At 38.4% G+C, this 15,509-nt stretch overlaps 1 protein-coding gene across 1 annotated transcript; it reads left to right on the top strand.

The window, feature by feature from the left end:
• The first annotated feature begins 1,029 nt into the window (after positions 1–1,029).
• On the top strand, positions 1,030–13,517 carry LOC310726448 (neuropilin and tolloid-like protein 1). Its single transcript, XM_083542024.1, has 9 exons — positions 1,030–1,140; positions 1,543–1,605; positions 1,689–1,823; positions 1,927–2,175; positions 10,341–10,382; positions 10,460–10,587; positions 10,843–11,071; positions 11,181–11,294; positions 12,935–13,517. The coding sequence occupies exons 1-9, from the start codon at positions 1,116–1,118 to the stop codon at positions 13,438–13,440; spliced, it is 1,491 nt and encodes a 496-aa protein (XP_083398150.1). The 5' UTR covers positions 1,030–1,115; the 3' UTR covers positions 13,441–13,517.
• Positions 13,518–15,509: the final 1,992 nt, after the last annotated feature.

Raw genomic sequence — 15,509 nt, 5'->3', positions numbered from 1 at the left:
ATTATCTTCCCCGAAGCTTGTCAGAGGTGCAATAATAGGTAGATTGATATACAGTACAATACCTCACTGGAACACCCCTCTAATACCAGCTATGGGACCCCAGTTTTCTAAAAACATCCTGGATTTTTCATGACATGATGCTGGAAACATTCTTCTTAGCTGACATTAATGCATTACATTAATACTGCACCTTTGACGTTATATATAGACAAAAGCATTGAGACGGCTGAATTTTTTTCCCCTTCCATATGTGTTTCTTCCCCAAACTGTTTCTACAATGTTAGAGACACTCAATAGTCTAATAAAAATAAATCACATACATTATTTAAATATTGATACTTTCTAGAAAAAAATACGTGCATGTTTTTTATAGAACAGAAAAAATCCAGACAAAAGAGAAATACTCAGATATTCCTTTGTCAAATCCCTATTATTAGGATTGTTCAATTATAAACAAAAATATTTATCCGTAATATATGGGGGGGAATTCTGCTTCCATTGTAGTCTTATGTACTTTCAGGTATTTGACAGTATATCACAATGACTTGTACATATACTGACTTGCTTGTTTATCAGGAGCATCAATAAAGGTGATTAATTTAAGATGTAAGAAAATAAGTTTTGAGATTGAATTTGCAAATTTATTCCTACAGTCTAAGAAAATACAGGCTATACGCACACGCAATTGATAACAAAAAAGAAGATAAAAAGGAAAGGGATTAACAACATGAAAAGGATTAACAACATGACCAGGATTATTTTACAACCATAATCCAACAATTCAACAGTAGGATCTAGAAACATGATTTAAACTTTTGCAATAATATTTTGCCCGTTTGTTGGAGCCATAATCATTCTAATTTCTAAACTTTTTTATTGAATTAATTGTTGTTTTTATCAAAATAGTAATTCTTTGAATTGACTCAGATGCTGTTAAATCTGTTCAGAAATCTGTTCTTAATCCACTCTGAGAGAGATGAGGATTAGGCAAGCAGTGCTGCAGACCTGCAGAGAAAAAAATACGACAGACAGTCGGCTTTTTGCTTAAGGATCCCGATAAACCTTAGAATATACAAACGAAAGAACCTCTAAGTTTGTGCATCTGGTGGTGAAGAATGATTCAGAGAACTCTGCTTCCCGGTGAGTTGATGTAAAAAAAAAATAAATAAATAAAAAAAAAAAAAAATATATATATATATATATATATATATATATATATATATATATATATATATATATATATATATAAATGGGTAACTTTGTGTTGCTATATAATTTTGTGTAAACGCAGCAAATGCACATGCACTGTTGAATGAAGTCTTCTGGTGTGCAGTCTGAAGAGTCTTTTGCATAGGCTGTACTTTGCATTAATTTGAAGCGTAGGCATATTTATGAACAAACCTAGCTGTTTTAAAGCTGAAATATGCTTTCTGCTTTATTATATTGGCACACAGCTGCAGGTATATTGGTCTCTTTACACAGTGCAATGCAATACATCATGAAACACTACAAAATGTAAAACATCTAATTGTTCCTATTTAGTTTTTGCAGCTCTTCTTCACCTTGGGTTTTCAGGAACGCCAACAGGTTCAAAGAAGTCGACTGGTAGTGATCTCAACCTCCATGTATGTTTTATTATTTGTACGTACTGTTGATTTATTTTAATTAGATTCAAATTTGTATTTCAGTTAAAAACAACTCAGGTGTGATACCTGAAGGTCTGTGTGGTGCCTGGGTTAAAGAACTGGATGGAGGATCCTTTACTTCTCCTAATTATCCTGAGAAATATCCCCCTGATAGAGAATGCACATACATAATAGAAGGTCAGTGTGTGATATTAGCTGGTGATGTTAGTAACTGGGACTAGCAGACTCTTTGTATTTCTGCCTCTTATGTATGGTCTAAAATGCGCATTGTGCTTTGTAGCATCTCCGAGACAATGCATCGACCTGCACTTTGATGAACACTATGACATAGAGCCATCTTGGGAATGCAAGTTTGACCACATTGAAGTTCGAGACGGCCCATTCAGCTCTTCGCCAATCATCGGGCGATACTGCGGGCAGCAGAGCCCGATGTATGTGAGGTCCACTGGGAGATACCTTTGGATTAAATTTGTTGCCGACAGTGAACTCGAAGCCATTGGGTTTTCTGCAAGATACAATTTCACTCAAGGTAGGAAAAGAGTCCTGAAGTAAGTAATTACTCTGGTAATGCAACACAATCAGCAGCAGCTGCTCTCTTAATACAAAATTAAGTCAAGAAGCTACTGCATCTGACTTAAACCTTAGGCTTCAATACGTGAGTATTATATTTAATAAAAATATCCAGTTATGTATGTGTCGATAACATTTAGTCATTCAGCATACACACTAGCAGCTTGTTTTGATGTATTTGATACAGAGCTGCCAGGATTCAACAAAAACAGCCCAAAAGGAGCTCTTTTTTCTTTTTTCTTATCTTTTACATGCAACAAGGTCACCCTAGTGCACATGTATTTTTTGACGTTCAAACCCTTAAATTGGTATAAACAATTCTGCTATCACCACTCCCTCTACAGTAAAAATGTTCTCAGACAAGAGTGAGTCAAGTCAAGTCAAGTTTATTTCTATAGCGCTTTTTACAACAGACATTGTTTCAAAGCAGCTTTACAGAATTGAACAGTCAAGGTGAATGGTGTGCGTTTATCCCTGATGAGCAGCCGTGGCGACTGTGGCAATGAAAAACTCCCTTAGATGTTATGAGGAAGAAACCTTGAGAGGAACCAGACTCAAAAGGGGAACCCATCCTCATTTGGGTGACATCAAGAGATTGATCATCTCTCTTAATCTTTCAACAATACAGAACACTGGAGAATGAGAACTAACATGAGCACTGGAGTATAAGATTATAAGTAATGTTCTTTCTACAGTCTTTATGGTTATAAAACTAGGAGCTACTGAGCTCAACATTTGTGATCATCACAGATCCAACACCAGCTTCTCCATGCCAGAGCCTTTAAACACTCCAGGAGGTCCAATGTCAAAACCACACATGTAGTGGGATCCAGTTGGGACTGGTACGTCCCTAGATGGTACGGGATGTTTGCGAGTTTGACATCTACTTCTTTAAAGGTCCTTTAACTTTATGAGGTGGGACGTGACTGGAGCTGGCCAAACCTCAGGATGCCTCGAGATGGGGAGAGAAAGAGAAGCAGTGGAGAGGAATTAGCATAGCTGCTGTTCATGATATTAACAGCACATGTGCATGTGATCATATGTTCTGGAGCACAAGGTTATGATGTGAGACGTGTTATGTGTAGGCTTTGCTAAAAAGATACGTTTTTAATCTGCACTTAAACTGGGAGAGTGTATCTGAACCCCGAACACTGTCAGGAAGACTATTCCAGAGTTTAGGAGCTAAATATGAAAATGCTCTACCACCTTTAGTGGACTTTGCTATTCTAGGAACTACTAGAAGTCCAGGGTTTTGAGATCTCAGGGGGCGTGACGGATTGTAGCGTGTTAAAAGACTGGAGAGATACATGGGAGCCAAACCATTTAGTGCTTTATAAGTGAGTAGCAGTAGTTTGTAGTCTATTCGAAACTTAACAGGAAGCCAATGTAGGGACGATAAGATTGGGGTTATATGATCATATTTTCTTGACCTTGTAAGAACTCTTGCTGCCGCATTCTGAACTAACTGAAGCTTGTTTATTAATGATGCAGGACATCCACCTAGTAATGCATTACAATAGTCTATTCTGGAGGTCATGAACGCATGGACGAGCTTCTCTGCATCAGATATAGATAACATGTTTTTTAGCTTAGAAATATTTCTAAGGTGAAAGAAGGCTGTTTTTGTAACCTGGTTGATGTGATTTTTAAAAGACAAGTTGCTGTCTAAAATAACTCCCAGGTCTTTTACTGTTGAACTAGTGGTTACAGAACATCTGTCTAAATGCATGTTGAGATGCTGGAGCTTCTGTATACTGGTTTTTGGGCCGATGAGCAAAATCTCCATCTTATCAGAAGTGAGCATGGGGTAGCATAAGGGCCTAGTGTAGTTTATTTTTTAGACCATGAGGTACAATAATAACTTTGTGACAGTAAGTGGAACCATATGCATGCTGCTTTCTCAAATGCGCACTATCCAAAGAGGAGAGCAAATCAATGAAACACTGACTTAAAGCTGATATCTAGCAACATTTTAAACACTTTACTAGTTACTAGGATTGTTATTGTGTCCTTTTAGATATATGCTGGTAAAAAGCAAATATTACTACACACATGCACCTATAGATGTGCCACACAAACTGTAAGCAGAAGATAAGCAGACACTTTCTGCCTCACAATCCATTAATAACAAGCATTGAAAAAGGCATATGTGCATTTAGTATGTAAAAATAACCATACTCTAATAAGTACTAAATGTTATTTTGTTATCTTTAATAACTTTACGGTAGAAAGAATGTAACTAATGTATTTGTAGTGGTATAATTGCAATGGTTTCTTTTAAATAAAATTTATCTAACCAGGATATTAGAACATATACATTATATTAACAAACATTTATGAACACCTCACCATAAGAATCAGATCCAGATGTTCTGTTATAATAACCTCCACTCTTCTGGGAAGATGTCCCACTATAGATCCTGGAGATTGATTGTGGAGATTAGTACTGATGTTGGATATAGAAGCATGTGGTGCAGTCAGTGTTCCAGTTCATACCAAAGATGTGCAGTACGGTTAAGTGATCTTTAGAGAGATCTAAAGATCTTCCACACCAGCCCATGTAAACTATATCTTCAAATTGGATTTTTCATAATGTAACTGGTTTGGCAGGTATAAGTGAAGGAAAATGTAATCCTACCACATCCAAAGACAGCATATACAAACGTGTGTCTCCAACTTAGTGGTACCGTTTTGGGAAAGAACTCCATCTGGCTGGAAAAGTATTTGTCAATATGGTGTATAAAGTTTCTTCTAGGTGCTTTGTGTTTGTTTAATCAAGTATCCAGACCAGTTATTTGTATATGAATGGGTGGAGGGTGGTTTTGCTGCTTATCCCTGTTAATGAAAGCTTGTCTTTAGGAGAGTACATTCTCCTCTCTCTCTCTCTCTCTCTCTCTCTCTCTCTCTCTCTCTCTCTCTCTCTCTCTCTCTCTCTCTCTCTCTATTTGCCAACAGCTGTGTGCTTTTATCCACTTTAGTACATTTTTTTTATTATTTATTTTTTAAATAAAATGTGTAATATTTACTATGTACTGTATATCCTGTACACTAACTGTCAACCTTATCAACTTTTAACAAACGCCTACAGATTTGACATATAAAACATTCACACAGCTTTTTGTTGATTTAAAAAAGACCTGAAATACATGTATTCATTAGCTAGATCTGTTGAAAAATATTGTGGTCATTAGCAAACTAACAAGAAAGCAAACCCCTTCCTTACTCTGTAAAACAGATCGTAGACTAATGTGTCTTATCAGCTTAATATGTACTTATTAGTCTCATTATTTGCTCAAAAGAATAATCATATGAAAGCTTTTTTAAATTTTTATTATCAGATGAGAACTTACAACAGCACCTAATAAACCATGAGCATTAATCCGCTCTTGCTATTTCCTAAATCTTGATATCAGTATAAGGATAATTCATGAATGTTCTTGCATTTAGCAAAGAAAACTGTTTAGTTCCAAAAATATTAGAACATATTAGAAACAAATATTTGACACAATATGGGCAAATGTTTGTAGACACCTGACCAGAGAATTATATGTGCTTTTCAGACATAAATGTCACCTCGTTTTTACATGCACGCACACTGTTACATCTGCTTATTGAATAATCCGTGTCAAGCTGCAGTGAAGATAAGAAATGAAAATGAGAGAATTAGTGAGAACCCCTAGATCATTTTCAACTGAATTCTCTGTTACCCTTATTCTGTGTTGGTATATGTGTGTTTCTGCGACACACTTTACTGTTATCTTAACTCTAATTTTGCTATCTAAAAACAACACACTGAGAAAGGACACACACTGAAGACTCTTGTTGTTTTGCACCCTACTTCTTATAGCAAATGGAAACATAATCTGTATGATAGAAGGATTATTAAACATCACAGTGAGGCAGCAGGACCTGCTTTTTCCTGCTTTAATCCTACATGAAAGAGAAAGTAGGTGATTGAACTGAGAAACTAAGCTGGGATTTGTTTTCAAGGTTAGGTGAATGTATGACTTTGTGCTAAATGGTACACTGAAGCTCTATACTTTCACACATCGTAAAGTTGTCATGGCAATTACAAATATGGCACGGGAATCACCAATCACCATACACTTGGACATTATAAATGTTCACCAGAAATGGCAAAAGTACACAGATCCAGTACACACAAAGTTAAAGTTCTGACTACACTTAAGTAAAAAGTAGCAATTACTTCAAACTGTTTAAGTGTCACGCTGAAAACTGGACCTCACATCATATTCATATATTGATATAAAAGAATTTGAAATTTTGTTATCTAATGAATGCACCCCGGCTAAACAACCACCATATGGAAAACAGAAAAGGTGCGCAATGATATAAAAAAATATTGAAAATGTACAGATATTTGTGTAACAAAATGTAGAGTGAAAGTAAAAAGTTGTCTGAAAAATAAATAGTGAAGTAAAGTACTGATACCAGAAAACTTCCCACCTCTGATGTTCACTATAGTCGCACATGGTTACACTCAACTGAGTGCACACACACACATACACACACACACACACACACACACACACACACACACACACACACACACACACACACACACACACACACAAAATAACAGGAAATGCCCTGGGCTCTCTAATTCCTAACAGTATATTAACACACTCACTTCACCTACACGTTGGCAAGTATTTGTTAAGTTTGTGTTTTTGTGTTTTGAGACAGCATACTAAGCTTTTGTTGGATGTTTGGTTTTGCCTCTCATTTTTGCCTTCAATTTTGGGGTTTTTATTCATCGATAAACATCATGCTCTGCAATTGCTGCTTCACAATAGTAAAATAATCTTTAATACCTGAAAAAAATATGGAAAGCAGATTTACTTATTTAACTAATTCCCAATTTAACAGTAATGGACTGTAATTCGTTACTGTACTTAAGTAGGTTTTTTCCCCGTGTATTTATACTTTATTTAAATATTTCCGTTTAACCCAGCTATTAGGGTTGCACAAGCCAGTGCACTCTTAATGCCGGTCCCAAGCCCGGATAAATAGGGAGGGTTGTGTTAGGAAGGGCATCCAGTGAAAAACATGTGACAAACCAAATATGAATCTGAATTTCACGAATCAGAATTTCATACCGGATCGGTCGAGGTAACCAACGACCGCCACAGGTATTGTTAGCCAACAGGGTACCAGTGGAAATTGGGCTGCTGTTGGCCAAAGGAGGAGAAGGAGAAGAGGAAGACGTCTACAGAGACAGCAGGAAAAGGAGAAGTGTAGGAGAGTGGAGGTTCGGGTTGGTACTTTAAATGTTGGTACTATGACGGGTAAAGGAAGAGAGGTAGCTGATATGATGGAGAGGAGAAAGGTAGATATGTTGTGTGTTCAGGAGACCAAGTGAAAAGGAAGTAAGACCAGGAACATTGGAGGGGGTTTAAACTGTACTTTCATGGTGTGGATGAAGAGAGAAATGGTGTAGGGGTGATTCTGAAGGAAGAATACAGTAAGAGTGTAGTGGAGGTGAAGAGAGTTTCTGATAGGGTGATGAACGTGAAGCTGGAAGTTGAAGGGCTGATGATAAATATCATCAGTGCTTATGCTCCACAAGTGGGCTGTGAGATGGAGGAGAAGAAAAAATTCTGGAGTGAATTAGATGAAGTGGTAGATGGTGTATCTAGGAATGAAAGATTGGTGATTGGGGCAGACTTTAATGGGCATGTAGGTGAAGAGAACACAAGTGATGAGAAGGTGATGGGTAGGTATGGCTTTAAGGAGAGGAATGTGGAGGGGCAGATGGTGGTAGATTTTGCTAAAAGGATAGAAAATGGCAGTGGTGAACACTTATTTTAAGAAAAACTATGTTCTATGTAGGAGATGCAACCTGAAGGAGATTGGAGACTGTAAGGTGTTTGCCAGGGGACAGTGTAGCTAGACAGCAGACAGCATCGGATGGTGGTCTGTAGGGTGGTTTTGGATGTAAGGAAGAAGAGGTGGAGAGCGAGGACTGGAAGAAGAAAAATATGGTGGAAACTGAAGGAGGAAGACTGTAGTGAGAGATTCAGGGAAGAGGTAAGACAGGGCCTCGGTGGTGTTGAGGAGGTGTTGGATGATTGGGCAACTACTGCAGAAGTGATGAGGGAGACAGCTAGAAGGATACTTGGTGTGACATCTGGAAATAGAAAGAAAGACAATGAGACGTGGTGGTGGAATGAGGAAGTGCAGGAGAGCATAAAGAGAAAGAGGTCGGCAAAACAGAATTGGGATCGACAGAGTGACAAGAAAAGTAGGCAGCAGGTAAAGAGGGATGTGGCGAAAGCCACGGTAAAAAGGCATATGAGGAGCTGTATGAGAAGTTGGACACCAAGGAAGGAGAAAAAGATTTGTACCGATTAGCCAGGCAGAAAAACCGAACTAGGAACAATGTGCTGCAAATAAGAGCAATAAAGGATGGAGATGGAAATGTGTTGACTAGTAAGGAGAGTGTATTGAGAAGAGAGAGACAGGGTTGGATAGTGTGGAGATGGTGAAGCAAGAAGTGGATAGGATTAGTAAGGAGGAAGTGAGAGCAGCAATCAAGAGGATGGAGTGGAAAGTCTGTTTGACCAAATGACATACCGGTAGAAGCATGGAGATGTTTAGGACAGATGCAGTGGACAATATTGTTTAACAGGATTTTGGAAGGTGAGAGGATGCCTGAGGAATAGAGAAGGAGTGTGCTGGTACCGATCTTTAAGCATAAGGGAGATGTGCAGACCTGCAGTAACTACAGGGGAATAAAGTTGATCAGTCACACCATGAAGTGATAAGAAAGAGTAGTGGAAGCCAAGCTGAGAGAAGAGGTGACCATCTGTGAGCAACAGTATGATTTTATGCCGAGGAAGAGCACCACAGATGCCTTATTTGCTTTGAGAATGTTGATGGAGAAGTATAGAGAAGGTCAGAAGGAGTCGCATTGTGTATTTGTGGATTTAGATAAAGCGTGCGACAGGGTGCCAAGAAAGGAGTTATTGAATGCTATTAAATGAGGAAGTCTGGTGTGGCAGAGAAGTATGTGAGGGTGGTGCAGGACATGTATGAGGACAGTGTGACAGCAGTAAAGTGTGAAAAGAATGACAGACTGGTTCAAGGTGGAGGTTGGACTGCATCAAGTATTGGCTCTGAGCTCTTTCCTGTTTGCAGTGGTGATGGACAGGTTGACGGACGAGGTCAGACAGGAGTCTCTGTGGACTATGATGTTTGCGGATGATATTGTTTATTGTGGTGAGAGCAGTGAGCAGATTCAGAAAAGCCTGGCGAGGTGGAGGTACACGCTGGAGAGAGGGGGAATGAAAGTAGGGTAATAGAGGGGTGCGGTTGCAGGAAAAAGTGGTGGAGAAGGTGGAGGAGTTCAGGTACCTGGGGTCAACAGTGCAAGGTAGTGGAGAGTGTTAGAAAAGTGAAGAAAAGAGTTCAGGCAGGGTGGAGTGGGTGAAGAAGAGTGGCAGGAGTGATTTGTGATAGAAGAGTGTCTGCAAGAGTGAAAGGGAAAGTTTATAGGACTGTGGTGAGACCTGCGATGATGTATGGTTTAGAGACAGTGGCATTGAGTAAAAGACAGGAGGTGGAGCTGGAGGTAGCAGAGCTAAAGATGTTGAGGTTTTAGTTGGGATTGACACCAATGGACAAGATTAGAAATGAGTTTATTAGAGGTACAGCGCATGTAGGATGTTTTGGAGACAAAGTGAGGGAGGCGAGATTGAGATGGTTTGGACATGTGCAGAGGAGGGACATGGGGTATATCGGTAGGAGAATGCTGAGGATGGAGCCACAAGGAAGGAGGAAAAGAGGAAGACCAAGGAGGCGGTTTATGGATGTGGTGATGGAAGACATGCAGGTAGTTTGGTTGAAAGAGGCAGATGTAGCGGACGGGGGGTATGGAGACAGATGATCCGCTGTGGCGCCCTCTAATGGGAGAAGCCAGAAGAAGAAGAAGAAGAAATGCTCTGAATGATCTTTTATTGAAAAGGCTTCTAGCAAACTTATAAATACGTAATAAATATATAAAACAATTCCAGTGATTTCAAAGTAAATACCTCTTCATTATAATGTTGTTGTATTTTTTTTTATGTAGAGTCTTACTCTAACACACTGCTGTCTTTCCAGACCCTGAGTTTAACGATGTTGGAACTCCTCTATCACTAGCAAGTAAGTTCACGATTATTTAGTCAGTACGTATGCAGTTCAGAACTGTGAATGGATTTGTGATTTTCAGTATATTACAGTGTGTGAGTTTGAGATGAGTGGGCCTGAGGGCATCATCGAGTCTGCTATGGTGGAAAAGGAGAGCAAAGCTCTGCAAACAGAGGCTGTGGATTGCAAGTGGTTCATTCAAGCACCACCTGGCTCCAAGGTAAACTTTCCTCAAGTACTGACCCACAGTCTTATTATGTGTTTGCTGAGTACACAAGAAATCACATGTAGGGAGTGTCCATATTGGGAGTAATCTGAATCAACCCTTGACATTAACAGTGTTAAGGAAAATAAATTGCAGCTTGGAGAACACAAGGTTTGTGGCAAATTAATAATAATAATAATAAATATATACTGTATATATAACTAGTGTACAGCATTAATAACTTTGTGGATTTGTCTTCATGTCTTGCAGATCTACCTGCGCTTTTTGGAGTATGAGATGCAGAACTCAAATGAGTGCAAGCGCAACTTTGTGGCGGTCTACGACGGCAGCAGCTCGGTCGAGCACCTGAAGAATAAGTTTTGCAGCACGGTGGCCAACGATGTCATGCTGCTCACATCGCTAGCTGTCATCCGCATGTGGGCTGATGAGGGCAGCCGTAAAAGTCGCTTCCGTATCCTCTTCACCACCTTCAGAGCACGTGAGTCTGTCATTTCCATTAAGCCGCTCCTCACTCTTGTGTATAAAGCAATAAATATGGCCATTGCACAGTTGACATTGACAGTAACTCTGTCCTGTATAATCCACAGCTCCATGCGAGGAAGGTAATTTCTTCTGTCACAGCAACATGTGCATTAATCACACTCTAGTGTGCAATGGTATCCAGAACTGTGTCTATCCCTGGGATGAAAACGGCTGCAAAGGTATTCCACCTACTTAGGGCATTCTAAAACGTGCAATCTTAACGTAAAAAAACGCCCAATGTGGCTTTATGCGATAAGACAGATCTTTAAAAGACCAAACTCAGTAAACACATTAAAATTAAAGCATACTTTGTACAGACAAGCAGATGAGTCCAGGATATAAACGTAACGCGTTAATCATTTTTATTGAGCACCATTAAGGAAAAAGCTTGATGTGGAAAAAAACAGCTTCTTTTTAAAAGACCAAACTCATTGAACAGATTAATAATAAAGCATACTATGTAGCAACAAGCAGTTTGGTTGAGTTTGTTTTTTATAAAAATGCTGCCTTATCGCATTAAGCCTAGTTCACTTAACAGTTTTCTATTGGAGAAAAACGCTTAACGTGTTTAATTTCATATTTTGGATACATAAACACTTGTCTGTACACTGTTTGCTTTATTATTAATGTGTCGGTTAAAAACGCTGTCTTGTTGCATTAAGCCACGTTTATGCACTTTAAAAAATCCCCTATTAAAGCAGTCATAATAGACACTATAATAAAACACAGTGTATTACAGTTGACTGTGGTGAATGGGTGTAATTCCTTGTTGTCTATAAGGTTTTATATTTAAAGACATACTTTTCAATTCATGATGAGATTTTTTTTAAATTACAATTCTTTCATTTACTTACGCATCTTTATAAATGATCAACCTTGACACACTGCTAGGGACAAAAACACATTCTATCAATACTGAAGGAAGGACAGTGTATGGACAAATGTATTGGGACTCCTGACTTTTCCAGCCATATGTGGTTTTCTTCAAACTGTTACCACCAAGTTGGAGGCACACAATTACACAGTATGCCTTCAGATGCAAATGCATTAAAATCCCCCCCCCCCCCCTCGTTTGAACTAGGAGACCACAACCTGTTCCCGGAATGACAATGCCCGATGTGAAGAGCACCAGCTCCATGAAGATATGTTTTTTATGGATTGGAGTGAAAGCTCTCTAAAGCTCTGACCTCAACCCTACTGAACACATTTGGGATGAATTGGAACACTTACTGCACCTCCGGCCTTCTCATCCTTCATCAGTACCTGATTTTACTGATGCCCTTGTGGCTGAATGATCACAAATCTCCATAATAATCTCCAAAATCTAGTGGAACATCTTCCCAGGATCATAAAGGTTATTATAAATGTGAATTACATGTGGAATTGGATGTTTATATACAAATTATATGGTCAGGTGCCCACAAACTTTTATCCATATAGTGTAAGTGTAGTGGGGCCCTCGAGTGTTCCAGGTCGTTGTATCATGGCTGACTCTGCACTCTGATCCCAGCTTCCTAACATCGCTGAGACATACAGAGAAATAATCTTAGTGTTCTGTGCATGTGACAAGCTTAAAGCACCTTTTTTTCTTTTTCTTTCTTAAAACACCATTCGGGTTGATGGTGAACCAATTATTTTCTACTTCAGACCACTACTTCAGAATCCAGGCCTGGAATGCACCTGGAATCAACTAGTGGTTTTGATTACTTGTGGCCTGACTTGTGGACTCATTTGGAGAAAATATTTTTGGTCAATTATTTATATTAAATAATAATTCATTAATGATTTTCCTCTAACTATAATTTATTTTTCTGCCCAGAGAAAAGGAAAACCACCATCTTGGACAGCCTGGACCACACCAACATGACCATAATCGGGATTACCTGCGGTGTGGTGTTTGTTCTGCTCACGGCATCAATCATCATCCAGGTCAAGCAGCCACGCAGGAAGTACCTTGTGAGACAGGACGAATTTGATCCTGCACTGTTGCCTGAACCCCTCGAGCCTCCACATTATGAGCTGTGTGCTCTGAGGAGCATGGCATCTGCTGAAGAGTTCCCTGGGCTGCGTCGCTCATCCTCCAAGTGTGTTCACGGGCACCATTGTGGCTCACAGGCGTCCAGTGGCAGCCGCACGGACCTGAGCATGGGTGTCATCGCTGAGACGGCCAGCAACCCATCTAGGAGCATCGTGGTAATGAAGCACAGCCACTCACTCGAGGACACCGAGGTATGTGAGCTAGATGATGAGCTGGAGGAAGAGAACATGGAGGAGCAACATTGGAGGAGTGTCAACGGACATGAGCATTCAGTCAACGTGCAGTAATTTCTGACCGTGAATCGTGTGATGGATTGTTTATTGAAGACTGACACCACGACAGATTGTTCTTTTTTGACGTCATTTAATTCCATCTTCATAAACATAAAGAAACAATGTCATATATCTAACAGTTTAAATGTAAAGTGATATTGATGTGAATATAATTTGTGCAATAATTTGCGTTGTTTATATAGTTTTTATAGTATTGTCGTATATATATATTGTATATCGTATGGCCTGATTTGATCATACGTGTGTGATTTAAAAAATATATATTTGTTATTGTTGTTATTTGCAGACTTTAAAAAGAAATTGATTTTGATCACGGATCAGCATTTATCGAGCAAATTGTTGAAATACCACATTCATTTGCAAGAATTCAATAAAAGTTCAATAATCAAACTGGTGATTTTCCAACGAGGTGGTATCAAAGAGTTTCAAAACGAGCTCTGTTTACAGAAAAGTACTTAATTTATGTCCGTCTACGAATAGGGTGGGTGCGGAGGTGATAATGTTGTTTTCAGCAAGAGACTGTGAGGAGAGCTCAATGACAGGGGTCGGAATAGCACCAGTCGCACAGCTCCATACAGTTGCATGTACACAAGACGATGTCTTTTGCCACACTGACTTATAAAGTTTCGGTGCTTCCTGTGACTGTGCGTGCAGCCTTATGCTGCCATCTGTTGGCATGGTTCAAAACTGGTCTAGAAACTTTTTGATACCATGTTGTACCTATTAATCCAATACAAATAAACAAAATAAATAAATGACCTGCCATATCTGGTAAACTCTAATAACAGATCATATATATGACATAGCTGACTGCATTTCATGCAGTTGGAATATACCTGTATGTTTGAATGTAAATGTAGAAATATAACTAATATTTTAAATGTGACACTTTTGTTCTTCATGCCTTCATTTAGCAAATGTATTAATAAAGACCACTGAACATTTAAATTGCTAAAACCTCAAAATCATACTACTTAACTATATCAAATATCTTATAAAGTGCTGCCCCAACCATCAATAGGATTAATGTCAGTGACTAAACTTAATGTACGTTTTATAAATGGCAAACCTTTATCTTATCAGAAGCAGCCATCATCTGTGTGAAGTGATGTCTAGATTCAGCACACATTCACACTATTCTGTCCACACTGCACAGGAAGGATTGTCATTTGTCTATGCAAATATATATATCAAATAATGTACAACATCATGCCAAGCTAGACCGTGTCAATCAGTGCTATATATTTCATTTTGACTTAGTAGAACACTTCTTCTTGACACATTCCCTTCAAATTGATTTTAGTAAATAAAATATTGTCTTACCAGACATTTCAAAAGAAAATGTCCTCTTGTATGTGTACTGTACCTGCATTATAAAGTACACATGCACATCAAAGAAGCCAAATTTTATTATATTCTCTTCATTTCATTTTAATTTCCATTTTATGCAGTTAAAATTTTTAAATGATCAATTAAATGATCATCAATCCCCCCATTCCTCTTCTCATATATGGTATGACAGACACAAAGACCTAGTTTGAGCCTCTCTGTTCTGTATATTAACATTAGGTTATTATACTATTATTAATTATCAATTCTATTATCAATATTTTAGAAGAACGTGAACTTTTCACTGGTTGCCCAGAACTATTACTTAAATAAGTATTTTTCATTTTCCACAATTTCAACAAATTTTAATTGACACATCCACCTAATAATCTTAAAGCAATATTTATTTTGGCGCAGATGCTTCTAGGTACAAATTGAACAAATTCAAGAAAGGGAAAGATTTTTTCAGTCAGTGCTTTCAAATATATTTGACACGAGCCCAAGTGTTCATGAGGTGGATTGCCTGGTGGGAAATACTGTACTTATGTCTTAAAGTTCTCGTTCTCTGAGCTCGGTAGAAGTTCAGAAAGATGATAAACCGCCTGGTTATGATTAAGATTAAGAATATGGTGGATTAAATGCTTTCTTTCTTTCTTTCTTTCTTTCTTTCTTTCTTTCTTTCTTTCTTTCTTTCTTTCTTTCTTTCTTTCTTTCTTTTATCTGAGTTATAATTT

Source organism: Silurus aristotelis (assembly GCF_946808225.1).
Source record: "Silurus aristotelis genome assembly, chromosome: 5".
Taxonomy (NCBI): domain Eukaryota; kingdom Metazoa; phylum Chordata; class Actinopteri; order Siluriformes; family Siluridae; genus Silurus; species Silurus aristotelis.
The sequence above is the reverse complement of the archived record's forward strand: the minus strand, read 5'-3'. Positions and strand labels throughout refer to the sequence as shown.

Excerpts from the sequence above, each read along its gene's own strand:
- LOC310726448 (XM_083542024.1), top strand. The coding sequence starts at position 1,116 with ATGATTCAGAGAACTCTGCTTCCCG. Across the intron at positions 1,606-1,688 it reads AGGTTCAAAGAAGTCGACTG|TTAAAAACAACTCAGGTGTG; the intron begins GTAGTGATCTCA and ends TTTGTATTTCAG. Across the intron at positions 1,824-1,926 it reads ATGCACATACATAATAGAAG|CATCTCCGAGACAATGCATC; the intron begins GTCAGTGTGTGA and ends TGTGCTTTGTAG.